This window comes from Lemur catta (assembly GCF_020740605.2).
Source record: "Lemur catta isolate mLemCat1 chromosome 10 unlocalized genomic scaffold, mLemCat1.pri SUPER_10_unloc_5, whole genome shotgun sequence".
In the NCBI taxonomy this organism is placed as follows: domain Eukaryota; kingdom Metazoa; phylum Chordata; class Mammalia; order Primates; family Lemuridae; genus Lemur; species Lemur catta.
In genome coordinates, this window is record NW_025423736.1 from 709,556 (window position 1) to 728,726 (window position 19,171).

The 19,171-nt window shown below is 34.8% G+C and overlaps 1 protein-coding gene across 1 annotated transcript in view; it reads left to right on the top strand.

Annotated features, from left to right (window-relative positions):
• Positions 1 to 19,171, top strand: part of LOC123629152 (androglobin-like) — a 113,779-nt gene that overhangs the window by 35,550 nt on the left and 59,058 nt on the right. Inside the window, exons 7-10 of the mRNA XM_045539084.1 lie at positions 1,840 to 1,926; positions 5,174 to 5,421; positions 8,134 to 8,274; positions 18,170 to 18,264. Of these exons, the coding sequence (XP_045395040.1) occupies positions 1,840 to 1,926; positions 5,174 to 5,421; positions 8,134 to 8,274; positions 18,170 to 18,264 (571 nt within the window). The remainder of the gene's footprint in view (positions 1 to 1,839; positions 1,927 to 5,173; positions 5,422 to 8,133; positions 8,275 to 18,169; positions 18,265 to 19,171) is intronic.

A 19,171-nucleotide genomic window follows, 5' to 3' on the forward strand; every position in this document is an offset into this window, starting at 1 on the left:
ACTTGAACTCTTCTGAAGGATGTTAATGTGTTCCTCATGTTTTTGGTAACATCGATCACTGATTCATGATGACAATTACTCACATTTCCTCTGCTATTCTTACAAAATGTATTTGTGTTATATATTCCTTTGTGACTTGTGCGCCAACATAGATGAGACACGTCTGCTGTGTTCTATTTTCTCAGGTTCCACTTCCAGAAGCAAGCAGTCATTCCATCCTAGGCCAAGTCATGCAAAAAAAGCTTAGATGCTTGAATTGGAAATGCATGGCAACTTTATATGATTGCTGTGCAGAATTCTCACATTGACTGCACGGGCCTGGATTTTATACCTTTCCGCCTCCTGCAGTGTGTCATGGTCTCTCTGTACTCAACAGAGCACACCCAGGGTGCTTTAAAAGACTTGTCAGCCATTGGCTCAGAGCTCAGCATCCCTCCCTGTAAACATTGCAGTGTCAGTCAGAAGCCAGTTTTGCTTTGTGTGGATTTCTTTTGGCTCAGCTTCCTTTTTCTCTCCCAAGGCTACAAAACAAAAACAACCACTCCTATTGTCATCCTCTTCAACTCTTTTTTCTTACCAGCCCTCAATTTCCTATTGGGAATTTGTTTCACCCAGCTTTCAGCCCTTAATTGCAATATTTTTTACGAAAACACAGCCCAGATCTTTTTAGGTAGCTGGCCACTAAGTATTCACAAAGGCAGCAACTATGTTTGTTTATTTGGAAAATAAAATGTTCCTAATGTTTGTATTTCTCAGACCTAACTTGGAATTCTGAGAATTAGAGCTGCGAGACCAGTGAAGCATTGAATACATGACCCGGATAATTGGAGTGGCATTTTGTCTTTCTTAAAGCTATAGTTCAGTAGAATTTTATAGCAACATGAATAATAGAGTTATCATCATTATTATTATTATTAAAAATCCAGCTTGGAATAAAAGACCATGCTAAATATAATACATTTTTTAGGATTTCTGATGAAAGCCTTCCTTACATGGTACAATTTATATTTTTCTATAAAGTCTTTCCAGATTTCATAGTGTATGGTGATTATTTTCATATGAGGTTGGTCTTACTACATTTAAAAAATGAGTACCTGGTAGTTATTTCAATGTAAATGTGAGACATGCAAAGAAAAGAGAAGTATTTCTATGAGATTTGCTAAGTCACTTCATAAATATAATTATCCAAAGAGGAATTTAGACTAGACTGTAAACTATCCCAACAGAAATTTGTTATCTTTGAGGTATGTGGACACATAGAAATTCATAATCCACAGACAAAACCAATGCATATTTATAAATAATGGAATATGTGACTTAGTAAGATTTCTTTCTGAAGACAAGGACAAGTGTGTTGGCCAATGCCATGAATACCACAGTTGACACACGGTTGATGGAAGCCGTGACTCTTGGGTGGAAGGGAGATAAGGCCTTTCTGTGTATAAATGTAAGTGACCGAATCACCTCAGGAAAAAAAAAAAAGGACTAAATGAGAATAGCAACATTTGGTTAATGCAACCTCATTTGACTTTATGCTATTCTGGCAGGTGAAACAGATGTTTCTAGTTTCTCTGTGGTTGTCTAAGGATTTTCCTAAGGATTTCTAATGCTCACCTTGACTTGTCATAGACAGGACTGATTTAATACACAGCCTTATAGGCATCTTAACATAATTACTGAAATCATAATGACAAAAAACACTGTTCTTTTTTAAAATATATTTAAATATATTCTTGTATCAGTTATATATATGTTATAAGTACTTCTATATGAGTTCTTACATATATTTCTGTGTTATCAAATTTTGGTAACTATAGCCTTGTACATTTTCTTTTTCAGCATCCACGTAGCAGAGAGAAGAGAACTGGGAGAGTTCACGGTTATTCATGCTCTCACAGGGTGGTTACCAGAAGTCATTTCTCTTCAGTAAGTTTGACCATTAAGTTGCTCATATCTATTTTTTCCTTTCAAGATTTCTTTAAAATATCCTTAGTCATTATGAAAATTTCAAAAAAAGGCCATGTTTTACAAAATATTTGGGAAAATAACATTTATATGACATAAATTCCTTGGGAATTTCAGGGTAAGCTTTGTTTCCTTATATAGGGAAAGAATGACCCTCATAGGTTCTTAGGTCTGACCCTGTAACAAAAGACAAACTAACAAGAAAAAACAAACAGAAGTTTATTAACATGTATATTTACGATATACTCGGGATACACCTAGGGAATAAGTAGTTCTCAAAGAGATGGCTTTGAATTCCAGCCTATATAGCATCTTCAACAAAGAACAGCACATTTTTAGAGAGGTGACCAAAGGAAAAGGACTTTGAGTTTCTGCAGGTGACGACATGTGGGAAGGCAAATGAATGATAGATAAAAGCTAGTTAATAAAGCTCGTTAACGCAGATTCCTCTGGTACCATGTTCAGGTAATAGAGTCCAGAGCTGTCTTCGGTGGTTAACATTCGTTCTCTGTGGTAGAAGCCAGGGGGTGAAGGACCGAGTACCTTTTTGTCTTTACAAATCTGTGTCCTACTTTTAGGCAGATAGAGAGAGGGCAGAGAGCTTCCTTGTATCTCCTTTTTCTTAATTGCCTTCAGCTCAACAATCCTTCACATTTTGGGGCAGCATATGCTAATCTCCCACACTCTCATATATTATGAATTTAATCCTAAATTCTGACTTACAAATATTAAAACAATAGTAATTATTTATTATGATAAAACATACAGCGATTTATCTTTATAAGTATACAGCTATCACATGTATTTCAATACAGAAACATAAAAGCTTTTAATTAACCACGCGTATTAGGAAATGATCATAATAAAACACCTACTATCCATCAGGTGTTTTAATATATTGTTTCTAATTTTAAAACCACAATCTTCAAAGGATTATCTCATTTAATTATCCAAGTGACCCCATTAACCAGGTTGGTGTGTCAGAAAAAGTAGCTGATGTGTGGTAGAAACATAATTAGGGAAAATTTCCTTCCTTCCTCTAATAACTTTCATTAGATTATTTAATATTATCTAGAAATATGTATGGTGATTAATAATCAAACTTTGGAAACAGAGAAAAGTATAAAGAAGAAGAAATGAGGCTGAATCAGATAATCGAATTTATCCATTTTCCTCTAAATACAACTAGAAAGTAAAAGAACCATACACTGATCTGCTGTGTCATGATTTGCAGGATTTTTCTTATGAATGTTCTGCCACATCATTCAAGTATTTTAAATTATAATTTTACTATAAAATTTAAAAGCGGATTAACATATATATATATAATTTTAAATGAAAAGGATATCATAAAGCAGTATATAAATTATTGTCAAGAAATGTTTAAGTTGAAAAATGGGAAGCAGTCGCCATCTGCCAAGGATGCAGGGAGGGGTCGGGGAAGGCGTGGAGGAAGTTGAGACCAGACTGATGAAAAGGAAGGAGAGGAGCATGGAAGGCAGGAGAACAAGGTGAGCAAAGGTATGTGGTTCGTTCAGGAGTGGATATTTCTGTTACTAAGAAGGATTCGAGTGTACAGAAAAATTGGCCCAGGGGTACAGATGGTTTTATGGAGGTCAAGGAGAATTAGGGTGCTAATGTTTCAAACTTATGTTAACTACTGAATTTTTCCACGTGAAATTTGCATAGGGTGAAAACGTGTTTTGTGGAAACTCCAACAGACAGACAGCTCCTTCCCTTCTACTCTCCCATGTGAGCACCAAAGGGAGACGCTGCTCTGTTTGCAATTGTTGATCTTGCCTCTTCTGTTTTCCTATAATTACTAAAGTTTTGCTTTTGAAAATCAAAAAAGAATCCTAATCCAAAAAAGAATATCCTAATTTTCTAATTTTCCATATGATAACAGAATTACAGTCAATGAGGTCTCTGAGTGGAAATTAGAAATCTGAAAATTTCAAACAGAGAAATGACTCTTCTGTTGGCACATTTCTCTGATCCGTGGTTCATCTATGAATATAGCACTGTCACCCCACCTTTCAGCCTAATTGTTCAAGAAGTTATATAGTCTCCTTCTGTGGTCTTTGAATATGTCTTTTTCATAGTGTAGCATTTTTTATATTGTAGATGGGGGTTAAAAAAAAACATGGGTTTTTGGATTTCGAAAGTTCTGTTTGAATTTTGACTCTTTTATTTGCTATAATTTCCAACCTCTTAAACCACAGTTAAGATTGTACTACCTATGTTGACGAGCGTTTGTGGGATCAAACGCAAGATAGCATGCACTGAAGGCCCTCTCTCTGCTAGGTACCAGCGGTCCAGCGATGGCTGGGAGGCAGTTCAGGTGCTAGAGCAAATCACAGATGCACAAGGAAACCAATTATTATTTACACGCCCCCCAGTCAAACTCCCTTATTTGCCTCAGAGAAAATCTTAATGAATGAGTTGTCAGTACACTGTCTTTATCTCCTCATCTTCCTGTCTCTTCTCATCTGACTCTTTGTCTTTCCTTGTCCACCGCACCAGGGAAACAACACTTCTTAAGGGCAACAAAGACCTTAATGTTGTCAAATCCAGTGGTCACTTTTCTTGCCCCCTTTACTTGCATCCCAGTATTGGATGCTGCTGAACAACTCTTGCCTTTTGGAACACTTGATTCACTTGGTGTCCACAAAGCACAGCACACTCTCCAGGTTTTTCTCCTATCTTATTTTCTGCTCTTTCTCAGCCTTCATGGATAATTCCTCATCCATTGCACATACACTAAATAATGGTGTGTAACAAGGTTCCTGTCCTGTGACTTTAAATCACAAGCTATTTGTCAAAGAATTTCAAGTTTATATCTCCATGTCTAAGAACCATTCCCTGAACTCTAGATTGTATTTACATACAATTGCCTAAATTATTAATATATAGCTATATGGATGTCAAAAATGTATCTCTAACACAGAATATCCAGAAAGGAACTCTTGAATCTCAATCTTCCAAACCTGCCCCTTTCCTAGAACGCCTCATCTCACTACATTGTACCACTATCCACCTATTTAATACAGTTACTCAAGCTAAAGAGAAAACTAAGTCATCCTTGATCACTCATTTTCCTCACCTCTCACGTGCAATCTCTCACTGAGCTTTGTCTTGATGTGAAGTAAAAAAAAAAATTAACAAAAAGCATCATTTAGAAATTAATGTCAATGTCTTTTCTCTTAAGCCCAGGATATATGGACAAAGTGTGGGAGCTCTTGAAAGAAATATTGCCTGAGTTTAAGCTGTCAGATGAGACCAGTTCTGAGAGCAAAACAACAATAATAGACATCAAATTAAAAGAACCAGGGAAAGAAATGAAGGACAGCAAAGAAGGGAAGGAGGGAAAAGAAGTGAAAGACGGGAAGGAATTGAAACCTGAAAGTTCCTTGACAACACTGAAAAGTCTAGAAAAAAGTGACAAACTTCCAAAGGGTAAGACATTTTACATCACAATGTTATTCAATGTGGACAGTGAATATAAATAATTTACAATTGTTGTTGAATTGTTCTAATGATTCTTTTTTGTCATTATTATTTCTTAACTGTTTGTGGAAATGGCCACGTAATCAATATCTTTCTCTTCTAGGACTTTAGAATTTATAATGATGTTTACTATATGTTAATTACTATTTCATATTTTGCTTTCTTTAAAAATCAAAAGCAATGCTCTACTTTGATGCTACTAAATTAATGCAATATTAATTTAGGAAGAAATATTAAGTTCTCAATTTCCATCAAACACCTCTTTCTCCTATTTAAGAAGTAAAAAATGGTAAGAGTTGGCAAAGATGATTTGTAGAATTCTGAGTTGCAAAACTAGTTAGATTGTGGTACCTATTAGAAGAGATTACAAAATGATTTTGAACATACTGAATTTGAGGTGGTTTTAAGACAATCAAGTGTGGTTTTCATGTTAGGAGTCCCAGACTGGTAATATGCATTTGGCAGTCCTGGACAAATGCATGCAAAATTAAACTACAAATGATATTTCCCAAGGGGACAGTATGGAGTGAGGAGACTTGAGAGATTGAGACTGAGTCTTGAAGAAGCTAAACAAATATCTGAGAGCTTGGTACAGAATGATGAGCTGCTGAAGAAGACTAAGAAGTGGCCAGAGAAGCAGGAAAAGCAACAGCAGAGCATCTTGGCGTTGAAGTCAAAGAGAAAAAGTGCTTTAAGAATCATAGATTGAGTAAAATATTGAGAGATAAACTGCAATAATAACTTAAATTTCTCCATCAGATTTCATAATATGGAGGTCATTGGCCACTTGAGAGTGATGGGGTGGAAGATATATTGGAGAGGGGCAAGAAGTAAGTGGGAAATAAAACAATGTGTAAACAACTCTGTCAGAAGCTTGGGCTTGAAGAACAGGAGAGCTGTAGAGTAGAAGCTGATAGGGAATAATGTGGAACCCAAACAGGATATATATTTGTTAATTTAATGAGGGAGAATTGAGTATTAAGTGATGATTGGGAAGATCCAGCTGAGATGACAGAAACAGTGTAAATTTTCTGAGAAGGCAGAAGGAGCAGGATGCATAGCCTAGTTGGAGGGTTTGGCCCAAGCCAGGGAGAGTGATGGCACCTCCATTCCAACAAGTGGGCACATGTCATGGGCGGATGGATACAGGTGTAGGTGGGTGAGCAGGTTTGGTAGGAGAAGACAAGGATTTCTGACAAAAGCCTTCTATTTTCTCTGTTTATAGACAGTCTAGCTGTGAGCTGAGAGTGAGGTGGAGGTGGAAGATGTAGATTCTCATGGAGATTTAAAATAGATGTGGCAAGGTTTGCAGAATGAGGGGAGGATTATCTCCAGCAGAACTCTGCTGCCAATTTTATTCAGAGTCGGGGTTTGCCAGATGGGTGGGATGAAATGTCAGAGGAGCAACACTTATTTAGGATGTTGGCAAAAACACATTTTGGTAAGCACTATTATACACTATCCAAATTTCTATGTGAAACAGTTTAATTTTCTCTATTTATAATTTTTATTTTAGTTATATTATTTATAAAACAAACTCTGAATAGGAATTTGAAGGCTTTTAAAGTCCTATTTTAAAATTATGCATGAAATCACATATTGCTTCCCAAGATTAGTTTTATTGCATTAAGTTAATATACATAGAAAATCTATAAAATAAAATTCTGATAATAAACTATTTTTTGCACCTAAGTTTCCCAGTTAAATGCCTCATCCTATGTTTAAAGTTATAGTTATCTCTACTTGTGTATCTAATGTAAATGTTAAATCTATTGCAAAAGCTAAGATATGAAACAACTTTACTTTGGAGGCTAAGGAATGTTGTAACTAGTTAATGTCATAGTTTTTATTTATGAAAATTTAAAAAATTGAACCACCTGACCAATGATGATTATGTATTTATCAGATAATGCAGAGAATGAAATGATAGAATTCTAAAATTTCTGATTCAGAATTAAAAGAGATTTATTAGGGATAAAAATGTTGAGGGAAATTGTTTTAAATTGAAGGGAGGCATGTTTCATAAGAATATGTGTGTGCATATATATATGTACACACACACACACACACACACACACACACACAAACACACATATATGAATGGGAATTCAACTGATGAGGATAATTCTGGGTACAAGGGCTTTATTACCCAAGCCGTGTTGGCAATATTATGCCGGTTTGTGGTTGCTGGTTGGATTCCAGGCCCTGCAAGAAGATATTTTGGAGACAGAAAACTGTGCTTTCTTCAGATGTAGGCTCCAAATACGGAAAATCTGAGAGGGGTCCATATTTAGGGCTCAATTTTCAGTACATGCTTTGCTATTTTTTGGTTTTGTTTTTAAATGAGAAAATTAGCCTGATACTATAATTTTACATAAATGAAATATAGTCAAATAATCATCTCCATGAAACAAAATTGTATGTAGTCGATAATAAATAATACTGCATTTCTTTCACAGTACATGTCAATTTTCAAAGTCTTTTTCTGGCTTTATTGTGATGTTTCTAATTAGAGGGAATTGAGTTTTGGGGACATTGTAGTTATAGTTTTATGTTTAAGTAATACTATTTTTCCCTGCCCTCCCAACACAATGAGTGAATAAGAAACATAGTTTGAGGTTTTCTGGTTAAAAGATTTACTGAGATTTTTTAATATGTCAGAGAAAGCAGATGCAAAAGACTCCGGGAAGAACCGGAATAAAGATGGAGAAAAGGAACGGGATAAGGAAAAGTTCAAATTGTCACTTCATGGTTCAAGACCCTCATCAGACGTGCAATATTCTGTGCAGTCCCTATCAGATTGTAAGTTCTTGATCTCTTAGAATAATAACTATGTTAGTTGTTTCTTAAAATGCTGGAAAACGCTAGAACATAGAGATATATTTTCTCTTTTGAAATAACTAAATAAGCTTGTTCAGGGTTGCCCATTGATGCTGGGCCCTAGGATGAGTGTGTGTGTTGGGACAAGTTCCTGCATATGACACAGAAGCCCGGTTGTCCAAGTTCCTATGGTACAACGGTCACAGGAGACGTGCCTACATGTACAGGCCGCTTCTGCTTAGTTGTTTTCAGGTATTTCTCTGAAAAATACTCAGAGTTTAAACTTATCATCCAAATCCAAGTAAATTCACAGTTACTTGCTTAAGTAGTTAGATGCCATCCACTAAATGGAACAAAAATGTACACCTGGCTCATTGCTCACAGTGGACCTCCAGCTCTTTTACTATGTTTTAGAAAATAACTATGAGGCTGGAGTCTCTAGGAGTTGTCTGTTTATATCATGATTCTCACAACCACACATTTTTGTGAGTCACATTGTGACTGGGTAGACATGGGTCTATTTATAATAATCCGAGTGTATAAAGGTCAGATCTTTTTAGTGAAAATACTTGGGTTTCTGTGTCTTTTTTGTAACATCATATTGGAGATCCATTATTTTAGTTCATATATGTCCAATTTGGACTTACAAATTGTCACTAAAAACCCCTGGGCCAGTGCATTTTGTCCCCTGTATCATCTAAAACAATTTAGATATAGTAGCCTCTTAAAAAATGGTATCAAGTTGAAGGAAGATATATGCTATAAAAAAAACCACCCCTCAGACTATTCCAGAGGAAGATTGGAATATCTCTTTCGAGACTTTATAATCCCAACATTGGGTCATCTATCTTGGTGCTTCCAAAGTATAGGTTATAATTTTCATATCATCCTTCATTACACAGTTGAAAATATATTCTTTTACCTCTGGCACTGTGCTTTATCTGGCTTATTTTTATTTTACCTTTTTTCTTAATATATTATGATGATTTGTAGGAGGACATTTTAATAATCACACCTTTTTAATTGTATTGAAACAAGTCTGCTGATATGGGTAGAGAAAAGAGGCACTAGTCATATTTTTAATTGTACATTAAAAATTGTCTTCTTGTACTTATGCCTTAAGCAATATTTTTTAATAGTGGGCAATATCACATTACCAAAGTTACTGACAATTCTTCAACTTTGTGAAAAGGGCTAAAACTTTCTCTGAGTTTCTTCCTTTGTGAAAATAAAGGTAATGGTGCCTTTTTTTTTTCCTGCTGACCTCATAGTTAGGGTTAATCTCAACATACAGAATGTGGTTCAAAGTTTGGACTGTGGAGTCAAACTGCCTGAGCTCAGGTACCTTCTCCAACACTGAGTGTATGAGTATCAGGCAAGGGACTGAGCCTTTTCTGACTCAGGATCCCTCTCTGTAAATCAGCATCATGGTATCTGAGGGTTCTTGTGAGAATTCAGTGATAAAGCCCAGGTAAAGTGCTTAGCACTTGTTGATAGAGCATACTTATACTTACCGCTAAAGCCTTTGTTAATTCTGAAGGCTTTGTTAATTTTTAAATGTTTTCAAAATACTCTGTTAGTATGAACTCTATAGGAGTACTTATCTAGCACAAATAAGACAGTGGCCATGTGAACTGCTTTCTGCCACAGAATCTAAGTAGGTTTCTGACGGCACTGTTATAATTCATTTCCTTCAATCAGCTGCCTTGGTTTTGCTTGTAACTGAGATAAGGGATAGACACTGAGCATTCAAGAGCTAACCACGTTCCAATTCAAACTCATATGGAAAAAATAACATGACTTTTATATTGTTTACACTTGATTTGATATTAGAAATGTAATATGCTATAGTTAATTCTGAGATGTCACTGAAATTTTACTATAAAGAACCCCTGTTTTATTAATTTTCCAAAAGTAGCACATTTATCACACCTGTAATTACAACAAAATGGCACTCACAGTTTTAAAATGCCATAAAGGAGATATGCTTTTAAGATGGCAGAAGACATGTAGAGATTTATATATATTTATATATCCTATAATTCATATCCAATGCATACCCTAATAACTATGTGACATTAAGATTTTTTTTCATTTTGTTATTTTCAAAGTATGTGTATCTATTTAGGTACACTAGCTGCCGTAACTAAGCAAGGGTTCAAACAGCATATATATTTGATTCTCAATTATTAATTCATAAAATCTAAGCCTAGTGTTAATGATTGGCAGGAAACTCTTTTCTAAATGGTGTTTGAGATCCATGTTCCTTCCCTCTTATGGGCTGATACCTTTACTATGTGAATTCTAAAGTTCTATGTCAATGGAAGGGAAAAGGGCTTGGAGAATTTCAGGGGCAAAAATTTTAAGGACAAAAGTAGCTGTATAATATAGCACTTCTGTGCTATATTCCATTGACTGCAATCCAGTCCTATGGCCACACCTAACTGTAAAGGAAGTTGGAAAATACAGTTTGTCTGAATGATCAGAAGAAAGAGGTAACCATTTGGTGAACAATGATCAATCTCTGCCATATTCCTCTTCTCTGATCACCAAATATCCGCGTCATTCTTCTTTCCACATATATTATACATTCACCACTTACCAAGCATTCCAACCCAAATTACTATCTAGAAATTGCATCAAGTTCGAAGTCCAGTATCTCCAAGTCATGTACATGCACACACATGCGAACACCCACACCCACATGTATCCACTTCCATCTCTAATGCACTGTTGAAGAAGGACAGAATAACTGCAGTGTCATCTCCCACTCATAAAAGGAAAGAATAGGAGACACATTGTAGTTATTGAAGATTAGCAATTCTTAAATTCTTCTGAGCAGGCCCTGTGAAGAACTTTGTCCTAGCATAGAGGGGAAATTCGTTGACACTGATTCTACTGTCTTGGATTGTAAAGTGAGTTTATGAACCCAGCGATTATTGCTTCAGAGTTCACCCTACTACCTACTATATTATAGCTCCTCTCAATATCTATAGACATTACCAACTTTAAAAGTTGTTGAAAACTTTTATTTTCTAAACAGCTAAATTTAAAATGTAACTTAAGAAAAGACTTATATATCAATTATGACATTAAATAGAAAAACTTAAGTTCTAGAAGAATGAATAACTCAGACCTTTCCAATATCTGAGAAAAAGAAAATTGCCTGAAATACTAAAGATTTGAGTTGCAATTAACTTATTAACTACAAAATAACTTACAATTTCTCTCTTAGAAATAGTACATAAATTCTAAGTTATTTTGTAGTTAGTAAGTTAGTTGCAACAATAGTTCAGTAATATGGTAACTTTAAAAAAATTGTGTCAAAGGAGCAAAAATCAATAACATTCAAATATGACTCAGTGGAGTATTAAAGTTGAATATTTTCTGACCATGATAAAAACTAGGAGCTCCTGACAATTTCCTCCTCTTCCTGGGAACATAGTTATGCTATACTTCCCCAGCCTCTTTGAAGTAAGACATGGCCTTTTGTCTAAGCTCTAGCCCAGAGGATATGAAGAGAAGTGACACGTGCCACTTCTAAACTGATCCATAAAGTGCTCTCGTGTGCAATTCCACTTTTGCTAGCTTGATGCTGTTGAGAGCACAGTGTTAAAGATGGCAGAGCCAACAAGGATGGAAAGAGCAAAAATCTGTGAATCACTACTCAGAGATCTGCCTGCTGATCAGAAATTTTCATTTTGTACTTTATATGAATAAAAAGAAATTAATATCCTGATTAGGTCATATATTTTTGAGTGTAGCATCTAGAATTACCTAATGATAAATTAACTGCCATTAACTATCGCCAGAAGTAGAGTACTAACAAGCAGCTGAAAATATGTGGCAGTTCTTAGTGGCAGGGTGGCAGACAGAAGAAATAGGTATCCCAAGCTTGAGGAAACCTGGAGATCTATCTTACACCACAGCAAAACATTTAGTAAAACTGGAACCTGTGACAATATATAAGGCAACCACGCACTCAGTCAGCCTGAATTTCTAAAATAGGTGGTTGAATGTCTACCACTGTAGCCAGTGTTAGTTTGTATTATCTGCTGGTAGCAAGGTATTTCAAATAAGACATGAGCCCAGACCAGAACTGTCTTTCTAAAATAAGTGAAAAAAATAAAAAAAAAAAAAAAGTAGAGAAGTTTCAGATATCACAGAACTTAGGAGACTGAAAAAGAAGACTTTTTCTTGACTACAATTAATTTGAAGTAAGACTTAAAAAGGATTTCACAACAAAGGTCCAGTAAAACTTCTTAAACAACATATCTGATGTGTCAAAGATTGTTAGAGTGTGGCCTCCTTGTCCCAGATCCCCCATGCAGCAGTGTTAGGAGGTGGGGCCTAATGAGAGGTGATTAGGCTGTGAAGGTGGAATGAATAAAGAATTAATGCCATTATCGAGGAGTACATTAGTTATTGAAAGAGTGGGTTCATTATAAAAGGGGATGTTCGGCCCCCTTTTCTCTCTCTCTCACCCTCTCTCACCCACAGCCAAAAGGCCTTTACCAAATGTTGGCACCTTGATCTTCAACTTTCCAGCCTTCAGAATGGGGAGGAAATAAACTTCTGTTCTTTATAAATTACCCAGTCTCTAGCTTTTTGAGGAAACTCCATACTGTTCTTCATAGTGGCTGTACTAATTTGCATTCCCACCAATAGTGTGCGAGCATTCTGTTTACATTCTCGCTAGCATTCATCATTGCCTGTCTGTAGGATAAAAGCTATTTTAACTGGGGTGAAATGATATCTCATTGTGGCTTTGCTTTGCATTTCTCTGATGATTAGTGATATTGAGCATTTTGTTTTATATCTGGTTGCTATTTGTATTCCTTCTTTTGAGAACTGTGTATTTATATCTTTTGCCTATTGTTGAATTGGATTATTTGATTTTTTCCTATTGAGTTGTTTGAGATACTTATATATTCTGATTATTAATCTCTTGTCTGATGGATAGTTTGCAAATATTTTCTCTCATTTTGTGGGTTGTGTCTTCACTTTGTCGATTGTTTCCTTTGCTGTGCTGAAGCTTCTTAGCTTAATATGATCCCATTTGTCCATTTTTACTTTGGTTACCTGTGCTTTTAAGGCATTACTCAAGAAATGTTTGTCCAGACTAATGTCCTGAGTGTTTCACCAGTGATCCACCAATCTCACAACCGGGTATATATCCAAAAGAAAGGAAATCAATATGTCTAAGTGATATCTGCACCCCCATTTTTATTGCAATACTATTCATAATAGCTAACATGTGGTATCAACCTAAGTTTCGATCAATGGATGAATGGATAAAGAAAATATGGTACATATACACAATGGAATATTATTCAATCATAAAAAAGGATGAAATCCTGTCATTTATAACGACATGGATAGAACTGGAGAACATCATGTTAAGGGAAATAAGCTGGGAAAGACAGATATCACATGTTCTCACTCATATGTGGTAGCTAAAATAAATGAAGTCATGGAGACAGAGGGTAGCATGATGACTGCCAGAGACAGGGAAGGGTAGTGGGGAGGAGGGGATAAAGAGGAAATGGCTAAAGGGTACAAAAATACAGTTAGATAGAATTTACTAGATTTTGTAGTCAGTAGCAAAATAGAGTGACTATAGTTAAAAACAATTTATTATGTATTTTAAAATAACTAAAATAGCAGAATTGGAATGTTCCTAACACAAAGAAATGATAAATGCTTGAGGAGATAGATATCCCAGTTACCCTGATTTGATCATTACACACTATATGTCTGTATCAAAACACTACATGTACCCCATAAATATGTACAACTGTTACATTTCCAAAATAATTAAAAATAATAAAAATTTACCCAGTCTTGGGTATTTTGTTATAGCACACAAAACAGACTAAGACATTTAGTATGCACACATATGCGTAGTGTTTTATTTGATACTTCATGGAGTTACTGGGTCCCTGAGTCCCATTTATAAGATAAATAAAACTCTATTTTATAGAACATTGCTAGCCACATTTTACAGGTTGATATTTAGCTGACAGCACCAGTAGAATAATACTAATGTTTATAACCAACTTCTATTCTAATTGGTTCATGTCTATGACATATCACTTATTAAATATTTAAAAGTCCACCCCTGACTAAACAGTGGTGTTTTTCTTAAAAAAAAAAATAACATTAAATATTGCAATGACATATAAAATGTTTGATTAGCATCAATCAGCCCTGAGATTATATATGCAAACTACTTATCACAGTGCCTCATATCAGAAAAAATCTCAGTAAATGCAAATTCTTCTTTGTCTTTGCCCTCACTCTTTTATCATTATATGCAATCCATGTAATATATATTGCATATGTAATTAATATGACATTACATAATATTCCAGTGACTATATTTCTAGCAACAAAAAAAAGTCCATTAACAATTATCTCCACTAGGTGAGAATATAGTGAGAAGGCAGCCAGCTGCAAGAGAGCCCTAACCAGGAACAGAATCAGCTGGCACCCTCATGCAAAAAAAATAGCCATTAAGACCCCATTGTCTGGGGAAAATATTTGCAAACCATATATTCAATATAAGGAGTCAATATCCAAAATGTATAAAGAACTCATACAACTCAATAACAACAAACCCAAATAACCCGATTAAAAAATGGGCAAAGAATCTCAATAGACATTTTTCCAAAGAAGATACACAAATGGCCTATGGGTATATGAAAAGGTAGTCAACATAGCTAATCATCAGAAAAATGCAAGTCAAAACCACAATGAGATATCCCCTCACATCCGTTAGGATGGTTATTATCAAAAAGACGGGACTGCAAGTGTTGGCAAGGATGTGGAGAAAAGTGAACCTGTACACTGTTGGTGGTAATGTAAATTAGCACAGCCATTATGCATGTTCCTCAAAAGATCAAAAGTAGAACTACCATATGACCCAGCAATGCCACTACTGCGTATATATCTAAAGGTAATGAAATCAGCATCTTGAAGAGATACCTGTACCCTCATGTTCATTGCAGCATTGTTCTCAACAGCCAAGATATGCAAACAACTTACATGTTCATCGATGTTTGAATGAATAAAGAAATTATTATATACACACAATCAATGGAACATTACTCAGCCTTAAAACAGAAGGAAATCCATTTGTGAAAATGTGGATGAACTTGGAGGACAAGTGAAATAAACCAAATACAGAAAAACAAAAATGCATGGTATCACTTATCTCTGGAATCTAGAATAGTCAAACTGAGAGAAACAGAGAGTAGAATGGTGGTTGCCAAGGACTTATTTTCTAAGCTAAATCTAATTAAAATACTAAAATTAATCCTACTTTAAGCCAGCATTTTCCAGGGCATATTCCAGAGACTATATATTCATTGAGATATTAATAGGTGTTATATTGAAAACCAAGTAGAGGATGAAGTATGGGAGAGAATGTCATTCTTTGATAATTGATTTTTTGTTAACTATAGAACTTCTTCACCTTTGGACCATTTAGAACCCCCCAAAAATAATCTTGTTGGACTTATAGTTCAGGAAAGACATTTTAGGAAAACCTGCCTTAAGCCACTCATTCCTTGATTTGTTCTTTCAACAAAAATGATCAAGTGCCTTTCACGTTCCATGATCTTACTGCTTTATCACTCGATCCATATTGCCATCCTACTGTTGTCCAAGACTTAGTTATTATCATTCTTTCCACTTCTGGATCCACCAAAGGAGCTCTTTATGGTAGATTTCTAGCTACATGTTAATGATTCTTTAACATGAAAGGCTCATTATCTAAACACGTTATATTTGTGTGCAGGCAATACCAGCCAGCCATTCATATCTAATCCACTCTGTTATTTGCCTCACTAATAACTGTTTCCATTTTAACTCACTACCCTCAAGCGATGCCCCAAACTTTGCTTTTTCTGGCCAGTTAATCTCAGGCTGCTCAAGGTATCGCAACCATGTGTTTAATTTTTCTGCTTTCTATATTTCCAGTTTTGTTGTCTACAAATGTTTAAAATGATTACCATTGGTTTCCTTATGCTTTTACTAAAATCAAAGTACCATAGGACTGGAAGAAGCAGGGGTGTGTGTTTAACATCTGGAACTTCAGCCGATTTTCTCAAAGAGAGACTAATCCTTCTTAGTAGCCAGACTTAGAGCAGAGCCCTCACTCTTCCTTCCTCCACCTCACCTTTTGTAAATTCCTAAGATGCAGAGGGCCAGCTGGTTAATCTTAAACCTGGAAAATACCTGGAAAGAACGTTTAATCTCTTCCTTTTCTTTGAGTGGAAAGTTCTGCAGATAGATGAGAAACTGTAAAATTTAACCATTTCAATATTTATCAGTCATCACTGTTAGAAAATTCCTCCACATAACTAGCTTTCGTCTCTCACCGGAGGCCTAGAGACATTTCTTAATCTTTCTTTTGACTAGAGGACTTATGGGAGGGCTTTGACTGGATGGATTAGTGAGCAAAGTAACTGGACTATAATTTGCTGGCCATTGCTAACCAGGGTCACTCTGGTTCAATGTAGGTGCATCTAATGGTTTTATTTGATGATAGAAGCACATGCGAAGTATTTTTGTTCATATTCATTCTTTTTAAGAGGAATAATTATTTTGTTACATCTTTGATCTTGAGATCATTAGTCAGATTTTAAAACATACTATTTCATGCAAGGTCCTTTGTGGAATAAACCAAATTGTTAATTCAGCCTCTGCACAGAAACACCTTAAAATTCAGTTGGGGAGACAACATCCATAGACTTAAGATTGTAACTATCATCACCAAACAAAGATAGCATAAGTAAATAAGTAGTATAGGAAAAAGGTGACCAATATGTGTTAGCAAGGTCTGTGAGAAATGTACAAAGTTTAATTTTTAAATGTAAAAATATGTTTCTATAAGTTTGCCATATTTCACAACTTCATTTAAGAGAGATACTGAGCTGATACCTAATTTATATTTTGTGGCCCTAAAAGCATTCTTTTGTAAATATATCATCTAATATAGTTAATTGTAAATATGTAAGTTAGGGAAAGAATAAAACAAATTCTTATTAAAAATAAAAGGAAGAGACTAAAATAAATTGACTTCTATTGGTTTGTCCAGAATGTTTGTAGAAAAAAAGAATACTGAGTCAAACATAGTAATTTCAGGGGTGTTAAGAAAAACGTGAGGGCAGGTGTGGTGGCACACACCTATAACCCCAGTACTTTGGGAGGCCAGAGTGGGAGGATTACTTGAGGCCAGGAGTTTGAGAACAGCCTGGGCAACATAGTGAGACCCTGTCTCTATTAAAAAAAAAAGACAAAGAAAAAAGGAAAAATTTGAACAAACAGATCAGCAATGTTCAAAAGCAAATTCTACCAGCATTAAACCTTTCAAAATAAATTACTCATGCTTTCTATCTTCATGTAAGGATTCATTGTATTTATGTTTTATTTCTTTTTGAAATTACATACAATGAAAGTCCTGGACTTTCTTTAACAAAATAGAATAAAGATTCTATCTACAAAAGCAAAGAAGTGCCTCAGTTGAAAAATCTTTCCTTTTGGACATGCTCATTGGTGGACCATTCTATGTTATATTGACTAATAACTGTGTTTATATGATAAATCTTTTGTGGTTAGGCAAAATAATGTCGAGATTAAATAGTGCTATTGTGAACTTAAAACTAATGAGAGTCCATAAAACAGGTGCATATTTGAGATTTAACATTTTAATTAAATGTTAAATCATAAATCTTCATGAATTCATGTTGAATCATTTATGTATTTTTCACCAGCAAATAAGTTCATTAAGGAATTTGAACAATTTGGGATGACCTATTCAGAGACCCATTTTTAATATAATTTTATGACACAAAATATGTTTGTTTTACAGGTTCTTCAGCAATACAATCTCCTCATATGGTCGTATATGCTACCTTTACACCTCTCTATTTGTTTGAAAACAAGATCTTTGCATTAGAGAAGATGGTAAGCAGTCAAGTCCAGGAAATACAATGTGTAATTTATGTTAATTGTGCATGAGTGTGTGTGTGTGTGTGTGTGTGTGTGTGTGTGTGTGTGTGTGTGTGTGTGTTGTAGAAGGTGCACCAGAATTTCATTAAAATTCTATCCCTGGATTTCATTTCCCTTGTATTTAAAACTAAGTACTTGACCTAAAGGATCTGACATATCCAAAATTATCTTAGATTATTGCAATAGTTCTATCTAATTATTAAAAAAGAAAAATATATAGTCACATTTAATTTTTGTAGGTCCTTATATTAAATATAAAAGGAAAGATATAAAATTTATATTTTTTCAGTGAAACTCATGGAAATAATTTCTAGATAATAATTAATGACCTTCCCATAAATTGGCCACACATATATTCTTAACATAAGATTATTTAAATGAATTCACCCTCAGGCTGGAGATCCACTGCTGTGATCTTTCTTGTATCATAAAATAATATAAAATAAATCATTATTGATTTTTGTATTATAAATTTAACAAACTATAGAAAATTTAGAAAATGTAGTCAGTTAAAATATTCATAGTATAAGTGGCTGGTCATAGGCAATATTAACATTTTGGCATATATCTTTTGATTTTTCTTCGCTATGTTCATTCTGTGTTTGTGTGTACTTTTTTTACAGAGTGAAATCATACTTTATGTTCCATTTGGAAACCAGCTCTTCACTTAACAATATATTATTAACATTTTTTCATGGTGTTAAGTTTTAGTCAATATATGTTTAATAGTTGCATAGTATTTATGCACTTTCATAATTTTTTAAGCTATCTTGTGTTCTTGGACAGAAAAACAACTTTTCTCCTTCCCTTATAATGGTAAAGTTCATCAAATTACTAAGCAACATATTTAGACAAATTCCCT